General features: G+C 44.2%; 1 protein-coding gene across 1 annotated transcript in view; it reads left to right on the forward strand.

Annotated features, from left to right (window-relative positions):
- RELN (reelin) overlaps window positions 1–18,250 on the forward strand; it is a 543,431-nt gene that overhangs the window by 374,213 nt on the left and 150,968 nt on the right. The window contains exons 20-21 of the mRNA XM_075016845.1: window positions 1,783–2,019; window positions 17,392–17,584. Of these exons, the coding sequence (XP_074872946.1) occupies window positions 1,783–2,019; window positions 17,392–17,584 (430 nt within the window). The remainder of the gene's footprint in view (window positions 1–1,782; window positions 2,020–17,391; window positions 17,585–18,250) is intronic.

The raw sequence follows: 18,250 nt of genomic DNA on the forward strand, positions 1-18,250 counted from the left end.
TGTTTCACAAATTGTGTTTGCCAATTCTGAATGCCATCTCATGAGCCTAGAACCTCCATAAAGCTTTTGGGCAAAGATCACTAAAGGTAGAAGATAATTTCACACATCACAAGGAACAGAAGATTGTACCACAAACTTTGAAAAATCATAAAATCTGGAGAAACTTAGTGCTGAGTGTATCTGACTTGTTCTTTTATTTAAATTTCCCTTTTATAAAAAAAGCCTGAGCCTCAGTATACACTTACTGAAAACCCCTTTACCTGTAATTAATTGTACACTGATGGAGACAAATGTCCATTTTGCCATTCTGCTTCACATCTCACGTTGTATGTTGTATATGGGCAGCATGGTACTAGTGATGTATGGAGCTTTCAAGAAGGTGTCAATGTCATAGCAATTAATGTGTGCTCCCTGCTGCTGTATGAGATAATTGCTCCTTGAAATTAGATTTTATTCTTAATTTTCTTCACAGTTTGTCAAGTACAGATTTGTTGTCATAGTTGCTATGACAAATCAAGTGACCTTGCACAGCACAGTAAGCTCATGGGCCTAACCTATGATAAAATTTCTACACAGCAATAAAATAAATATATATGCCTCACAAGACTACACATAGTCTCTGTGCCTGAAAGATTAATCTTGATTGGTCCTCCAGCTCAGAATTTGCTATGGTTAATTCTTGTAGGTGAATCCACAACTCCATTGTATGCTGCAATGAAAATACCTTTGAAATTAAAAGTATTCCTATACTATAGAGTACAGCGTACACACTATCATTGCATTTACACTAGCAAGTTCTTTCAAAAGATTTTTTCAAAAGAAGGGGGCTCTTTCAAAAGATCCTGCAGATCATCTACCCGCAAAAGGCATTCTTTTGAAAGTAAATCGAAAGAATGTGGAGCTCCTTTCAAAATTGCTCTTCCTCTCCCATTTCAGGAAGAGCTCTTCCTTTTGGAAGCTTCTTTAGAAAGACAACATGTGTAGATGCTCCACAGGCCCTTTTTTTCAAAAGAGAAGTCCTCATGGGGCCTTTTTTTTCAATCCCCATACCATTCTTTTGAAAGAGCTGGGGTTGTGTGGATACTCTCTTTTGAAAGAGCAGATCACTCTTTTGATTCGCTTTTTTGTGCGTGGACCTGATCTTCCAAAAGAAGTTCTTTCAGAAGAGATCTTCCGGAAGGGCTTCTTTTGAAAGATCTCTGTAGTGTAGACGTAGTGTACATATCTTATCAGATCAAAACAAAATACATTGAGACTGAGACATTTAAGCTGATGGAAGGTGATGCATATTGCCCCTTCTTGTGCCAATATGGGCCGTTTTGTTTTAGCTCAAATTTCATTTCTAAAGCAACAAGAGCTGTTTCATTCACTACAGATTTCTCACATGGAAGGGAAGCTTTGAAATCTGCCTGGGGCTCCTTAGTAGCAGCATGGAAGAAACTACTGTGGGAATGGGCTCTATCAAAGGGACCTTTAGCCACCTTTGCATCACCAGCTACATCCAGTCTTGGGGTGCACGAATCCTGCACCCCCAAGTTTGCACGGCAGAGAAGATGTAATGGCTGTTTGTTCAACTCCAAAGGCCCTAATTTCTTCTGCCTTTGAATCTCTCCCCAACTGTTGCATCTACAATAGTAGAAACTAATGTAGACTTCAGGCAGAATTTAGCCCATAATCTTTAGATTGTATATGTATTTTAAAATAAAAAGGAACCATTTTGGATTCCCACAAAATTATTATGTATAATAACCATATGAATAAGAACTTGGGTTTGTTTTTCAGAATAATTTCTGTGGAGCTACCTGAAGATGCAAGACAATTTGGTATTCAGTTCAGATGGTGGCAACCGTATCATTCTTCTCAAGGAGAAGATGTATGGGCTATTGATGAGATCATCATGACCTCTGTACTTTTCAACAGCATTAGTCTGGACTTCACCAACCTCGTAGAAGTCACTCAGTCGCTGGGATTCTACTTGGGAAATGTTCAACCATGCTGTGGTCATGACTGGACCCTTTGGTGAGAACATAAATCATTTGTGTTGAATTTAAGTAGTTCAATTTAGTATAATATGTATGTAATGTACAAAGTGATAGTTTTCTTTGTACGAGTATGAGCTAATTGATTTCTGCATATTAATCATTTCACTAGTTATTAATTATAATTTTCTCTATATGCATGTCACTAATAATAGAACCAATGACTGTTTCATAATAAGGATTACATTTTACACTTCATTTCACAGAGATTTACATGTGATGACAACAGTGCACATACAATACACTTCAGCTTTGTCTGTACTAGAGAGTTTTGTCTGACAGCAAGGGCCTTCTGTTGACACACCTCAGGAAACGCCTAAGCACATAAAGCCTTCTGTCAACAGAGTGCAGACAGAATTGTGCATTTGCCTCAACAGTGTTATTGCTCAAAAATATGGCTGTGGCCACGCTAGCAAGTGACGTTGAAAGGGATAATCCCAATCTGTCACTTCAAAGTGAATCACTTCAAAACGAAGTGACTACACACAAAACATGGATCTACATTTCAATCTGCAACATTGAAGAGATCCCCCCCTACATCATTTCAAAATGGAGTGGCTACATAGCCAAGAGCCACCTTTAGAAACAACGGGGCAGGAAATGGTGAGGGCATGGTCAAATGGCCAACAAGCCCTTCCTGGAGCACTGGCCAGCCGCCCTCTTCAGGAGCCCCTCCCAAATAACCGCCCCTCCCCCCGTGCACATGCTGAGGACCCAGGCTGCTTGCAGCATGCAAACTCCAGCACAGCACCAGCAGACCCTTTCTCAGCCCCAACACCATGCTTGCCATGGACCCACAGCACTTTATGGATGGGGAAGTCCTGGACGTCTTCTTCAGCCTGATGGCCATCCTGGCAATGTGCCATCTCAGGCTCCATGCTGCCTGCCACATGGCCACCCTCCTGCGGGCCTCTCTCCCCCATGTTGCATCAGGAGCATCCCCTTCCCCGGGCCTGCGGCTGTCTCTGGTGGTACCCCACCAGCAAGGAATGGTGGGACAACATTGGCCTTGAGGAGTGGGACAACAAGTGGTGGCTCTGCAACTTCTGGATGACCCAGGTCACCTTCATGGAGCTGTGCCAGTGGCTGATACCAGCACTTTGTCACCAGGATACCCACATGTGGCCTTCACTCCCCCTGGAGAAGAGCGTAGCCATTGCAGTGTGGAAGCTGGCCACCCCGGACAGCAACTGCTTGGTCAGCCACCAATTCAGGGTGGGGAAGGCCACTGTCGGGGTCGTCCTTCATAAAGTAAGTCAGCCGGGGCCATGCATCCATGGTGGGGCACAGGGCAGGTGTCTCGAGGAGGGGGTCCCAGGTAGGGGTCCCAAGGGGGGTGGTCCCAGGGAGGGGGTCTCAATGGGGAGATCCCAGGGAGGGGGCGTCAAGGAGGAACCCAGTGAGGTGGTCCCGCCCACATGCAGCTGCACACTCATGGGCTCCCGTACCCTCCACTCCATGCAGGTCATCAGTGCTATCAACAGGATCCTCCTGTGCCACCTTATCCTCTTGGGGGAGGTGGAAACTGCCATGGCCAGGTTCCAGCAGCTGGGATTCCCCAGCTGCATTGGCGCATTGGACAGCACCCACATTGCCATTTGGTCCCACCACACAGCCAAGGACGTTACATCAATCAGAAGGGCTACCACTCCATCATCCTCCAGGCCCTTGTGGATGCCTGAGGACAGTTTATGAACATATGCCTGGGCTTGGGTGCAGGACAGCCAATGGCACCTACGTGCCCCCACAGGAGCTCCCAGTGGGGGATACAACCATGCCCCTGTGCATTGTTGCTGATGTGGCCTACCTTCTCCAGGCCTGGCTAATGCATCTGTACACGGGACACATCACCAAGAACCAGGACTGCTACAACACCCAGCTCAACCAGGCCAGGAACATGGTGGAGTGGGTATTTGGGTGTCTGAAGGCACACTACAGGTGCCCCCTGACATGCCTGGAGGTAGGCCTCCTCAGCGTGATTGCAGGCGTGGGTGCCTGCTGTGATCTCCACAACCTCATGGAGAGCAAGCAGGAGCTCTTTGTGGTGCGCTGGTCAGCCAAGGCTGTGCCACGTTATGAGCAGACAGGTGTGGTCCCATGCCACCAGCTGCACCAGGACGGGGTGCACGTGTGGGAGGTCCTCTGGGAGGCCTTTGCCCAGGGCCCTCCGACCCTGCCCTGGTCTGCCCCATGCAACCCCCTCTTCCCTCCCGCACCCACTTCCACCCCACCAGCAACCCCGCCCACACACACTTCCCTCACCATCCCCACCTGAGGCACAACATGGACATGGTTCAATAAATTTAACTGTTAGTTGTTCAAAAACTAAGACTCTACATGCTATTTACATTGGGGGTGGGGGAGCCTCAGTCCTCCATTGGGTGGTGGGCCGTGAGCCATGGCAGCCCTTGGTGCCACTACCATCCATGGCAGGACTGGTATGGCGCAGGGAGAACAGGTATGTAGGGTCGTGGCGGGGCTGAGATGGGTTCAGACTGGCAGCAGGGTGGGGGCAGTGGAGCCAGGGATGGGCTGGGCCTGCCTGTCCATAGCCACTGCAAGAGCTCCTCCCGCTTGGCTATGGTCATGGTGGCTGGAAGCAGAGCGGAGAGGGTGGGGGAAGCAGGAAGGGTGTCGGGGGGGGCAGGGGCAGGAGGGGTGCAGGGGTGGGGGGTTGTGGGGGCAGAGGAGGGGCAGGGGCAGGGAAGGGCCATGGGAGAGGCCATCTATGGAGTGGGCAGCAGGGCCAGGCGTTTGGCGATGGCCTGGGTGAGGGTGTCCAGGTACCCCGCCACCTATTCCCTGGCCTCCCACTCCATGGAGGGCCATTCCTGCAGCAAGAGGTTCTGCTCCCACCACATGGCCATATGGGCTGCCACCAGCTCATCAGCCTGGCTGCGGTGGTGGGCCCACCCAGTATGATGCCAGGTCCTGGGGTGTGTCACTCATTCCCCTTCCTCAGCCTCTGCAGGGCTGCCTGGCACATCCAGGGGGCTGGGGTGGCTCACAGACGTTGAGGCTGTGAAGACTAAGAGGAGAGGGCAGTGCCCTGTCAGTCATGTGAATGGGTACCATGAGCCAGTCACCATGTCCTCCCACACTGTCCCTCCTTGCTTGTTGCAGGGGGCTCTGGGATGGCCCAGCCGCTGTGGTATCTGTCACCGCTGGGCCATTGGCAGGGCTACTCCGCCCAATCCCCAGGCATGTGCCCTGCATGCCTGTCCAGGGCCCGGTGTGGGGACCCCTCCCACATGTGCACAGGCCCCACCCCCAACAGCGATCACAACCTAAAAATAGGAAGAAGGGTTATTTCAAAGATGGGGATTACTTTTGAAAGAGCTGTGTCTACACTGTTTTTCTTCTTTTGAAAGAAGCTCTTTCAAAAGAATATGTAAATGAGGTGCCAGATATGTAAATCTGTGCTTCATTTGCATTTTTGATTTCCACCTTTATTTGCATGCCTCTTTGAAAAGCGGAATGTTAGTGTCGACGTAGCCATGAAGAGCAGTGAAGGAGAAACATCATCTAGGTTTTTATAAACCAATTCCCTCTCATTCCTCTACTATCCAGCCATTATTAGTTGGGTAATTTCTTATAGTCACCATAGCAGAAGTTAATATTAGGAGGGATTTGAATGAGCTGCTAAGCAGCTATTGTAACAGCCTTTTAGATAAATTCAATGAAGAAATTAATGCAAAGGGGAAGGAATGTAAGCATTTAAAGTTGACTTTTGAACTGATGTTTTACCTTTGAGTGATTTTCAGATTTTGTAGCTTGATAGAGTTGTCACCTCTACTGATACGGTATTGCCTAGATATACCAGTGAAGCAAGTCTAATTGATAGCAATGTGATTTGAATAGAATTATATTAGTTTATTGAACAGTTTTAAATACTTTTTCAAATTTAATTTCATAATACATATTTTGTGCAGTACTAAACAAAGATCTTTTTGTAAATAGTATCAGTTCAAATAAAGTTGTGGAGTATGTTAATCTAATACTTAGGTTTAATGTAACGTAACAGTAGTTTAATTATGTGTTTTGATCAAACCCCACAAAACAGAATTCTGTTTGCGTCTGAGTATCATTTTTAACCTACTGTAGCTTTAATTGATATAGAAATATTTCCTCTGAGAAAGTGCAATCATAGTAATTATAAGAACTCTCACGGCAATGTAAATAATTGTAGAATCCCCATGGACACCTAGAAAAGCACCATAGGAGTTTTATTACCAAGTATATTTGAGCAATCTGATTTGACTTTCTGATCGTCTCTCAAACTATAAGGAGATGACTGTGGGAACAACACATGATGTGCTCTGGTAATGATAATGAGAATGTAGAAGCAGCTTAACTACTTTAATAAGGACAAGGAAGGTACTCACTGCTCATTAAAATGAAACAAAGCAGCAGGGCTCAAATTGTTTGCAAGTTTTTAATCAAAGAGTTAGCATGAAAGCCCTTCAATGACATTGTTCTTTCTTTTCACTAGAGATATCTAACATATATGGTTTTTTAAGGTTAGTTGGAAAAGCAAAAGTTCTTCTTTAATTTCCCTTACACCTATGTCACAATTATAAAAGCAAATGCTATACTGAATTCACTCTCTTATTTACAGCCAAGTCAGTAATCTTCTGTAGTGATAAAGAGTTGATCTTTTCTTGTACCAAAAAAATAAATAAAGCTTTTGGAATGCCAGTATTTTATTACTGGATAAGTATTCTCCAGGCTCGTTGTAAGACATGAACTATGCCCTCCATTGACCTTGTTTCTCTCAAGGGAAATTTTTAAACTTACATCAGAGCCATACACATATGATAGTTAAATTAATTATTGTTGGCTTTTCCCAGCTGAGAGTCCATTTGGTTCTCATTTTCTAAGTCATAACTTTCCCTGAGCATGGGTTGCTGTTGCACACTAAAACTGTTCCCCTGAGAATACTCTAACAATTGCTTTTTCATTAGAGCAACTGTAGTCAATATGTCTTCCTAAAGCACATTTACAGTGGAAAGAAGATTGCCTCTAATTTTCTGTGATGCTTTCATTTCTGGCTTAGAATCTGTAAATCTAGAACTGTTTCTGCCTATAGTTTTGGAAAAGATTCCCCAGTAATCCCCAATTTTATTTAGGAATATTTTATTTTGTTTTGGGGGATTAAGTTGAGCAGGCAGTCTAAATATGTTGTTTATAATCTGTTTGGCTATGTCTAACTAGAAGCCTCTATCTACAGAGCTGTGTCTACACTAGAGAGTTTTGCTGACAGAATGGGGCCTTCTGTCAACATAACTCAGGGAGCATCTACACACACAAAGCATTCTGTCAACAGTCTTGACAGAATTCTGCATTTGTCGCAACAGTTTTGTCCCTTGAAAATTTGCAGAATAATGCTTCTTTTTACAGAAGTGCAGTGCAGAGACTTCTGTTGACAGAGAGAGTTTCTGGCTCACTGGGCAGCCCTGTCTGCAGAGCTTCTAGTCAGCCGCTCTGTCGACAGAGGGCAGGGCAGTCTGGCTGCTTTCTGTTGACAGAGCGGATGTCTCTGTTTATTTTCTTTTGTGTGTAGATGCACTCTGTCGACAGAGGTTTTGTCAACACAACTCTGTTGACAGATAGTAACAGAGAGAGAGCCGTGTTAGTCTATATACTATCAAAACAAAAAAGCAGTCCAGTAGCGCTTTAAAGAGAAACAAAATAATTTATTAGGTGGTGAGCTTTCGTGGGATAGACCCACTTTTTCAGACCATAGCCATACCAGAACAGACTCAATAGTTAAGGCACAGAGAACCAAAAATTGTTTTCAAGGTTGACAAATCAGAAAAATTGTAATCAAAGTGGACGAATCAGAAGAGAAGAGGGGCGTTAGGAGCGGGGGAAGTCAAGAGTTGGATAAAACAAAGTATGTAAAAAAGTCCATATAGTGGCCCAAGTAATTGGCGTCCCAGTTCAAAACACATGTAAATGAGTCAAATTTGAATATTAACAAGAGAGTTTGGCACTCTCTCCTTGCAGGCATTTCTTAAAGTTCCTTTTCAGTAAAACACAGACTTTCAGGTCATTAACAGAATGGCCCACTCCAGAGGGCCCTAGGTGACAGGTCTGTTCTCTCCTACAGACTACCCACCCCCGCAACCTTATGAGGATTCTCACCAGCAACCACAGGCTATACCACAATAATACCGGTCCTGGGACTTGTCCTTGCAACAACCCATGTTGCCAGCTTTGTACACGTATCTATTCTGGAGGTACCATCACTGGACCTAACCAGGTTATTCACAGAATCATGGGCACATTCTCATGTTCCTCTAGTACCATCATATATGCCATCATGTGCCAACATACTTTGTATGTAGGACAAATGGTAAACACGCTTTGACAAAGAATGAATGGACACAAAACAGACATCCCCCTGTCTGATCTGACTTGTTTTTTCCTCTTTTGATAAGTATTGTTGATACTGGGACATTTCCACCTTGCTGAATAGATCTTGTCAGCTCTGGCCCTCCCTCTTCCTGGGACCCCACTCTTTAAATACCCCTCTGAAACCACCCCTTACTCATGAATCTGATGAAGCAGCTCTTTGCCCATGAAAGCTTATGCTCCAAAATATCTGTTAGTCTATAAGGTGCCACAAGACTTTTTGTTGTTCTCGAAGCTACAGACTAACAGGCTGCCACTTCTCTGATACTTATCAAAAAGCTCATAACTCACAAGCCTGTCAGCCAGCACTTTAATGGAGTTACCTCATCATTAGACCTAATCAGACTGATCACACATGACTTGCCCTTGATGAATCCATGTTGACTACTCTTGGTCACTTTCCCCTCTTCCAGGTGCTCCAAAATGGATTCCTTGGGGATTCCCTCCATGATTTTTCTGGGGACTGAGGTGAGGCTGACTAGTCTATAGATCCCTGACTTGTCCTTTCCTTTTTAAAAGGTGGGCATTTCATTTGCCTTTTTCCAATCATCCAGAACCTTTCCCAATCTCCCTGAGTTTTCAAAGATAATAGCCAAAGACTCTGCAATGATATCTGCCAGTGCCCGCAGTACCCTTGGATGCATTAAATCTGGAACCATGGATTTGTGTGCATCTAGCTTTTCTAAATAGCTCTTAAACCATTCTTTCTCCATCAAGGGCTGCCCACCTCCTTCCCATACTGCATTGCCTAGTGCCATAGTTGGAGCTGACCTTATCCATGAAGACTGAGGCAAAAAAGCATTGAGTACTTCAGCCTTTCCCACATCATTTGTCACCAGGTTACCTCCCTCATCCAGTAACCCCACACCCTCCCTGATAACCCTCTTATTGTTAACATACCTTAGAAGCCCTTCTTGTTGCCCTTCATATTCCTTGCTAGCTGCAGTTCAAATTGTGCTTTTGCTTTCCTGATTGCCCCCCAGCATTCTCCAGCCATATGTTTATACTCCTCCTTACTCATCTGTCCAAGTTTCCACTTCTTATACATTTCCTTTTTGAGTTTAAGCTTCACAAGGATATCCCTTGTAAGCCAAGCTGGTTGACTACTGTATTTGCTTTTCTTACTGCCCATTGGGATGGTTTGTTCCTGTGCCTTCAATAAGACCTATTTAAATTATTGCCAGTTCTCCTGAACTCCTTTCCCCTTTATATTAGCTTCCCAGGGGATCCTGCCCATCAGTCTCTCAGGGAGTCGAAGTCTGCTGTTCTGAAATCAAGGGTCTGTATTTTACCGCTCACCTTTCTTCCTTTTGTCAGAATACTGAATTCTACCATCTTGTGATCACTGCAGCCCAGGTTGCCACCCACTTCTATTTCTCTTACTATTTCTTCCTTGTTTGTGAGCAACAGGTCAAGCTGTGCATGGCCCCAGGTCAGTTCCTTCAGCACTTGTACCAGGAAGTTATTCCCAACATTCTCCAAAAACTTCCCAGATTATTTGAGTGCTGCTGTATTGGTCTTCCAACAAATGTCTGCATGATTAAAGTCTCCCATGAGAACCAGCACCTGTGATTTGGAAGCTTCTCTTAGTTGTCTGAAGAAATTCTCATATACCTCATCTTCCTGTACACACAAAATGCATTTTGTGTGTAGATGTTCTACAATTTTTGTCTACAAAACTCTAGTGTAGACACACCATTTGAGTCTTATTCTTTATAATAGAAGGTAAATTCAATGTATGGAAGGGATCCACAATTTACTGCCTATGTCTATACTACAGAGTTTTGCAGACAAAACGGGTTTTGTAGAGAAAACTCATGGAGCTTCTACCCACAAAAGCTGTGTCTGCACTGCAGAGTTCTGTTGACAGAAGTCACTGTCGACAGATATTTCCTGACAGAACTTCTGTCTACAGAACATGTCCACTTCTAACACAGGCTCCCTCATCAATGCCTTGTGTTGACAGAGAGTGGCCAGACTGCCCAACCTTCTGTTGACAGAACAGTCAACTGGAAGCTCTGCAAACGGGTCAGCCCAGTGAACTGGAAGCCCTCTCTCTCACCAGAGGGCCTCCCAAACCGTTTATGCAATTTTTTTTGTCAACAGAGGCACTGTGCCTCATATGGTCAAGACAGAACCTTGCCAGGAAAACTGCTATTGGCTGTAAACAGATTCTCAACAGAACACATTTGTATTGTGGACACTCTCCAGTTTTGTCGACGGAAGGCTAGCTAAAATGTGTTTTGTTGACAAAAGAGCTGTGTAGATGCTCCAGAGGCCCCTGGATCAGAATGGATCAAAACAGAACGGATCAAAAGATTGATCCACTTTTATATGTAGACAGGATCTGTTGACAGAAGTTTTGTTTGAACATCTCTCCTGATAGTAACTTCTTTAGACAGATGCTTCTAGTGTAGAGGTAGCCACTGAGTGCAGAGAGTTTCATGTTTAAAAACAAATAAACAGCACACTTTTTTCCCCAAAATAGTCACATACAGGCATGATTCATCCCCCTTTCTTTTGGTTTATTGTGGAAGCATAATATGAACTATACTATTCATTCACCTCTGTGGCTACATCTACACTAGAGAGTTTGGTAAACTAAATGGGGGTTTTATCAACAAAACTCATGGAGAGTCTAAACATATGTATTTTGTTAACAGAAGCTGCATTGACAACTAAAAAGTTGTGTAGATGCTCTGAAGGTACTGTTTGTTGACAGAGTGGATCAAAAGATAAATTTGACAAAGTGGATCAAAAGGTCGATTCGCTTTTATGGGTAGACATGATCTTTCAACAGAAGTTTTGTCACAACATCATGTCCAACAATAACTTCTGTATACAGATGCTTCTAGTGTAGACGTAGCCTATTTGTTTTACTGGCATTAGTTATCAACTTAAACTTAAAGGCTTTTCTTTTGGATACTCCCATAGGTGTAAATTAAGCTAGAGGCATATGAATCAATCACATTGAGCCAGACTGTGACACTATAATTTAGCTTCAGGCCCACTGGTAAGGGAAGGCAAAGAGAGAAATTGCCCAGGGGTCTGGGTGATTTGAAAGGGCCTGAGACCCTAAGTTACTGCCCCTACTGTAGTAGTGGCAGTGATGGCCAGGAGCATTGTGCCCCTTTATATTACCTAGGCAGGCTGCAAAGCTCCTAGGTGTGCACTCCCATGTCCCCGCATCTGCTGTGGGCTGCAAAGCAGCTCCACTGGCCTGGCCCCTATGCTCCATGCACCTCGCCAGTGAGCACCAGGGCAGCAGAGGCCCTTGGAAGCCAGAGGATGTGTTGAGGCTGCAGCCCCACAACTATGCTGGGAAAACAGAGACAGGGTGAGGAGCCTGCCCTGCTGCAGCAGCAGTCACTGCCGCTTTGTATCCAGGAATGAATTTTTCTGCAACCATCTGAGTGACGGGGAGAGCAGGGCTTTGAGCAGGGAGGTAAGATAGCCAAACTGGGAAAAGAGAGAGGACCAGTGAGCCAGGCTGGGGATGGCTGAGATACCATGTGGGAAAGGAAAAGAGGGGAGGGGCACAGAGGTAAGCAGGGACCTCAGTGTGAGGGGAGGAACGAGTGGGGGGAGGAGTCATAGGCTGGCTGGGGCGCAGAGTAGGGATCGAGGGCAAAGAGGGAAGGATCCAATCTGCGCACAGGACTGCTGGGGGCAGACTGGAGATTGGAACACCTGCAACAAAAGTTGTTTTGGTGTGGGGATGGTAGCTTTCTTTGTGGCCATATGGCTAATCTCATGACAGGCTTATCACTGGTGTTTGGAGATGGTTTGGGGGTGATGGGGTGCTTGGAGATGGGCTGACAATTCAAGGGGGGTGTTGCTGTTGGGACTGTGTAAAGGAAACAGCATTGGAGTCTCACCAGAGGGTTTGTGTTCACTAATAATGATCCTGGTGGAGGCTCCATCACTGACCGTTTTTAAATCAAGCGCTAAAAGCTTTGCTGTGGGAATTATCTGGGGGTGGTTTCCTGGCTTGGGTTATGCAGGAGATCAGACTTACTAGATACTCACAATGGCCCCTTCTAGCCTTGGAATCTGTGACTAAGAACGTAATGCCCCCAAAAGAGCCTTGGCTGGTGCATGCATAACATGTTGAGGGACGTACAAGCCTTGGGGGATTATTGTGAGGATGTTCATACATCCACAGCTGTAACTTTATAAAGCCCTTGCGTGCACAATAGGCAAATTTAATCATTATTTAAGTAATTGGTTGATGTTGAGGCTTTTCCTTTCCTATATATTAGTTCTCTGTGTGTTTCAGCCAGACTTTTAGTTGGGAATTTCCTTCATGTTCTAAGTGAGGAACTGGCAGAGGGATAGGGATTAGTTGGAACACAATGTCACAGTCATTTTTGCTCTGGGAGATTAACCAACATGCCTAAAGAAACCCAATGAATCATTGGCGCCACCACAGAGAGAACCCACTGTGCTGCTGTAACCTTTATCAACTTTATATTAAGTGTTCCCTGAATTTAGGCATAAAGGGCCATATTTTTAGAAGAACCTCTGTTTGGCCTCATTTTTAGATTGTTGCATATGCAGATGATTCCATGTGGAGAATTGTTTACCACAGACATAGAGTGTTTGTATTCTTTCAGCTGTAGGCCTAAGGACTGAGTCAAGCAGTCTGACTGCCTTTCAGCATATTTATTCATGGTCTGACAAGTTCATACTTATTTCTGAGAAGAGTTATTACCCAGAGATGAGGGATTGTGCTGGGAGTACAGCAGTAGGAGCTGTGTTTTCAATTCTTTGCCCCAAATTTCTTGCCTCTTGTGGCTGGAATGGGCAGTGGGGGTGGGGTAGGGCTGTCTGTGATGGCACAATGCAGTGTCCATGGCAGGGGAATTCTCTGCCAGCTGTGGGCTTGTTCTGGCTCAGGGTGTGGGAGTGGCAGAATGTCACTTTGGGTAAACCATTTAATCTCTCTTGGCCTATATTTCTTATCTGTAAAACGGAATTATCGGTCCTTCCTTTGTTTTGTCTGTTTAGATTGTAGTCTCTGTAGGGCAACATCTTGTTCAATAATGGTCTGATCTCATTTGGATACAGTAATACAAATGCATAAATCATAGCTGCTGTGTTGGTTCCCCACTAGGATCTGAGTTACAGCATTTTCATTCCTAAGTACCTACCTTCCCACACATTTCTAGCTTTTTGATCATTTGTCTGGAAATACATTTTAAAGAACCAGAATTCAGCTGGCTACTAGGGCATCAGCTGGCCTGGGGAGGGAATTGTTTATTCTTAAGATGTTGCTCTATTGCCCGTGGGTTCCAGACACAGTTCATGTAGTGACACAGTGAAAGAAACTGCAGTTTATTCTGCAAAATTCTCCCAAAAGCCAATGAGAAGAAACTCCTGTGGTGATCTAATGGGAAAGTAGTTGGTTAGTATCTGAGAAACGAATAAATTCTGAGGCATGTCTTGAGCTTGCACTGGTCCCATGTGGATTGGAAAGGCAACTGGATGGGTACCCATTTGTAAGAGCTGAAAGTTAGGATCTCTGTGGATGGTAAATGTATATTCGAGAAAATGACCCACAGAAACAGACAGTAGGAGAGTGGAAGGAAGAGAAATTTCTTCTGGGCCGAATTGTAGGGCATGTCACGCCCATCCTTTCTAGGGAGTCCGTTGACTTTTCTGCCTTGGGTTTTGGAATTGCTGTCAGTGGGCCTGTTTAGCTTATAATGGAGAGTAAATGGTTGTGCTGTGCTAGGATGAAAGTTGTGAATCTGTCCTGTTATGATGAGAAGTCCTGTGGCACCTTATTGACCAACAGATTTACTGGAGTGTAAGCTGTTGCGGGCAAATACCCACTTTGTCAGATACATGCCTCAGATGCATGCCTCAGCATCTGATGTAGTGGGTCTTTGCCCATGAAAGCTTATGGTCCTATAAATTTGTTAGTCTATAAGGTGCCACAGGACTTCTCGTTGTTTTTGCAGTTCCAGACTAATATGTCTACCCATACTTGATCCATTATAAACAATCAGTAAGAAGTAAAACTGGCAAATGTGTACAATGTGAGTGCACTACACATGATTGAGATTTTGCTTGTATTTCTTTGGAGATTATTCCTTTTCTTTTAAGCATCAACTTGCAACATAAAGCATATTATTTTCATGCAATGTACTTATTAAAATATAAAATGATGATATGCGTAGCGATTATCTGTGTGAATCAGACACAAGGGAATGTAAAATGCTAGCACTAATTCTATCTTCAGTAGGAGCAAGATTGGGTCCAATATAATATGAGAGTTTGAAGTCTGGCTGTTATGTTAATAGTCTAGATCAGTTTAGAATTATCACTTAGTTATATTCATGTGGCTTTCTGTTATTCCTGGAAGTACTGGCCTTGAATATGTAGTAAATCTGCAAATCCCATCACACTTCACAAAGACGATTGGCTGACATCCATTGTGATATCATTCCCAGAAGTACCAATTAGTTCAGAGTGCTTGCAGGTAGAATGATGATTTTGAAGGTCCAGGTGGGTATTGGCTATTTTGCTGCCTGCTCGACTGTAATCCATAACTAGAAACATTAAGTATATTAGCAGTGGGTCCCTCAGTAAATAGCATACACTGGAGAATTGTAAGAGAAATTAGTGGGAAAGGAGGTAGTGATCAGACCTTTACTCATAGAATCATGGGACTGGAAGGAACCTTGAGAGGTCACCAAGTCTGGTCCTTTCCACTCATGGCAGGAACAAGCACCATCTAGACCACTCCTGACAGGTGTTTGTTCACAACCTCAACAAGCAATTTATTCTAGTGATTAATTACCCTGACAGTTAGGAACTATTCGTCTAATGTCCAACTTAAACCTAGATTAATGCTACTTTTGTCAGTTTGTGGGTGATAAAAAACTCTGAGTCCATATTGCAACCTTCCTCGAAGTAACAAATAAGTAAATAAATAAATAAATAACAGTTTTGCTGGAATGTCATAGACAACGACTATCCTCCTTTTCTATAAGTAGGGTGACCATATTTCCCTAGGCCAAGTATGGGACACCCAGGGTGTGGGGAGCTGCTCCCTGGCTGTATCTGCCAAGCAAGTGCAGCTCCCTGGCTGTCTGTCCCATGCCAGAGGGTGCTGGAACAGGGGTACTGCCTCACCAGGGAGCTCCCCAGTTGCAGAGGCAGTTGCCCTGCAGAATGGGGGAGGGGGTTTTGCCAGATGACCCATGCCGCTGGGTGCCAGGAATGGGCTGAAGCCCTGGAAGTGAGGCTCCTGACTTTTCCGCATACTGTGAGGGACTGAGAGAGGGGATGCAAACCCACTAGTGAGGTTCCCAACTTCTCCCCATGCTGTGGGGGTCTGGGAATGGGGTGCAGCTCCTCTGGTGAGGCTCCCGTCTTCTCCCCAAGCTTTGGGGAGATGGAAAGGGGCTGCAGCCCTGCCTTGGTGTGGAGGGGGAAGTCTCCCTGGCGGGAGGGGCAGTTGCCTGGGGCACCAGGTCCCATTAAAATCTTAAAAAGGACTGGGGGACACACGCCACCCCTCAATCTCAACATACCTTTCTTTCCTACTTACTGGGGAAGGAGAGTTTAGTGGTTCAAGCATTGGCCTGCTAAACCCAGCGTTGTGAGTTCAACCCTTGAGGGGGCCATTTAGGGATGGGGGCAATAAATAAATAAATAAATAAATAAATAAAGGGATGGTGCTTGGTCCTGCCAAGAGGGTAGGGGACTGGACTCAATGACCTCCCAAGGTCCCTTCCAGCTCTGTGAGATGTGTATCTCCATATACTTACTAACCTATGCCACAGCCCCTGCTAGTTCCCTCTCCTGCTGCTACCTGTACATGTGGCCATTGAGTACATGTTCTGCAGCCCACAGCTGCAACAGTGCTGACCTGGAGGAAGGGCAGCTCAGCAGGGGGCATAAATACAGGACAGTTAGGCCCCTTTGTTAAGATAAGCTGGGATGCCTTCCTGGCACCTGAATTGTAGGACTGTCCCAGCCAAAACAGGATGGATGGTCACCCAAGCCATAAGACACTTTTTAGGGGATTTCCTTTTCATAATCACTCGCAAGTTAGATAAACCAGGATTCTCTTGTAAGATGTTTTTCTGGGCTATTTATCAATGTTCATTTAGATGTAAAGTTTTCTCTGAGATTAGAGATCAATTAAAAGGATTTTAAAAATGAGTCCTGTAGTTTAAGTAGTCCAGTTTCACACTTAGGTTTGTGGGAAAGGCTTTCATTTTAAATTAAAGGAATGGGGAGTTTACTCATCAGGTTCAAGAATGTGGATTTCTCAGCTAACATGGATAGGGGATCTTTAGAAACTTAAAAGAGTTAACTTTTTTATTTTGCTCAATTGACTATTGTTATCAGGCTTTATGGAGCTCAAATTTTCTGATTTGAAGCAAATATAATTTTCCAACCTATGAATATATATAACTTTCTGGTAACACCTTTAAAACGTGTGTGGAACATACAATAGGAATATGGACTCTGGGTATTAATTCTGGAATGTATGGTGGAGAAAAGAACTTTGTTTTTGTCACAAGGTGATGGTAATCAAATGGACTAACTACATATATATATAGGAAAGACATTAACTAAATTAATGTTTTTTATCTTAATTGCTTAGTATTCATCTTCAATTACAACTTCATCAGGAAGGGGAGCATTCCGAAGCAGATACTTTTCTTTTTTGCTTCAGTAGGGTTCCCAGACATTAACATACCACAAATAATGTCATAATAAATTATAGTTTAGTGGTTCTCAAACTGGGGTTGTTGTTGTTCTGTGAAGGCTATGTCTGAGTCCCTCTCTTCTATGGTAGTCTGCAGAAAGAAAGTTGTCAAAATTACAGCTGTAGTTAATTTCATAATATTTCAGAATGTTGCCCTTTGAGCTATTTCAGAAATGAAATCTGATTCTCTGCCTTATCTCTTAGTTTTACAGGAGATTCTAAATTAGCCTCTAGCATGCGTTATGTGGAAACACAGTCCATGCAAATTGGAGCTTCATATATGATACAGTTCAGCTTGGTGATGGGCTGTGGCCAGCCGTTTACTCCTCACATGGACAACCAGGTGAAATTGGAATACTCCACCAACCATGGCCTGACCTGGCACCTCGTTCAGGAGGTAAGGCAGATTGGCTAATAATTTTTGTGTTTACTAGCATCCACCCTCAGAGCTCATCCACCTCAGAGTCTGTGGTTTTCTAAATACAAAAGACACGTTTATAGAAGTCCTGAACTGAAGGTACAGATAGAACTGTTCAAACTGCTTTTCATAAGACATGCAAGAGCATTTTCTGGGAGTCTGAAATACAAAGTTGGGAAGAAATTGATTTTTATAGAGCTAAAAATGGGAATGCTTATGACCATCTTAGTGAGTCAAACCTTGATCATGCTGCTACTGTAGTAGTGCATAATTGCTATTTGTTGGAATATAGTTTTACATAAATACTTTCTTCCCTCATACTCAGTCATTCGGTAGACCCAAAGTACATTCCTTTTGTGGAATGGGAATAATATATAAAGCCTCTTATCTCAAATCACAGGTTCAAATCCATCCTAGGACAAGAGTGACCAACAATGACCACAATCTTAGGCTTGTTCTTTGCCTGTGTGAATTGATGGTCTCTGTCCTCTTCCATAACAAATGTGTGATTTTTGCATTGATCCTTAATTTGCATCAGTGTTGCCCATGTCAGCAGAGAGACCAAATCCTGACTAGCCAAGAGGATAAACTAACACCTTTTCCTTGAGCTCCCAAGATCTCAGGTTTAAGGGAGTTTAAGAGAAA

The sequence above is a fragment of the Carettochelys insculpta genome, chromosome 1 (assembly GCF_033958435.1).
Source record: "Carettochelys insculpta isolate YL-2023 chromosome 1, ASM3395843v1, whole genome shotgun sequence".
NCBI lineage: Eukaryota > Metazoa > Chordata > Testudines > Carettochelyidae > Carettochelys > Carettochelys insculpta.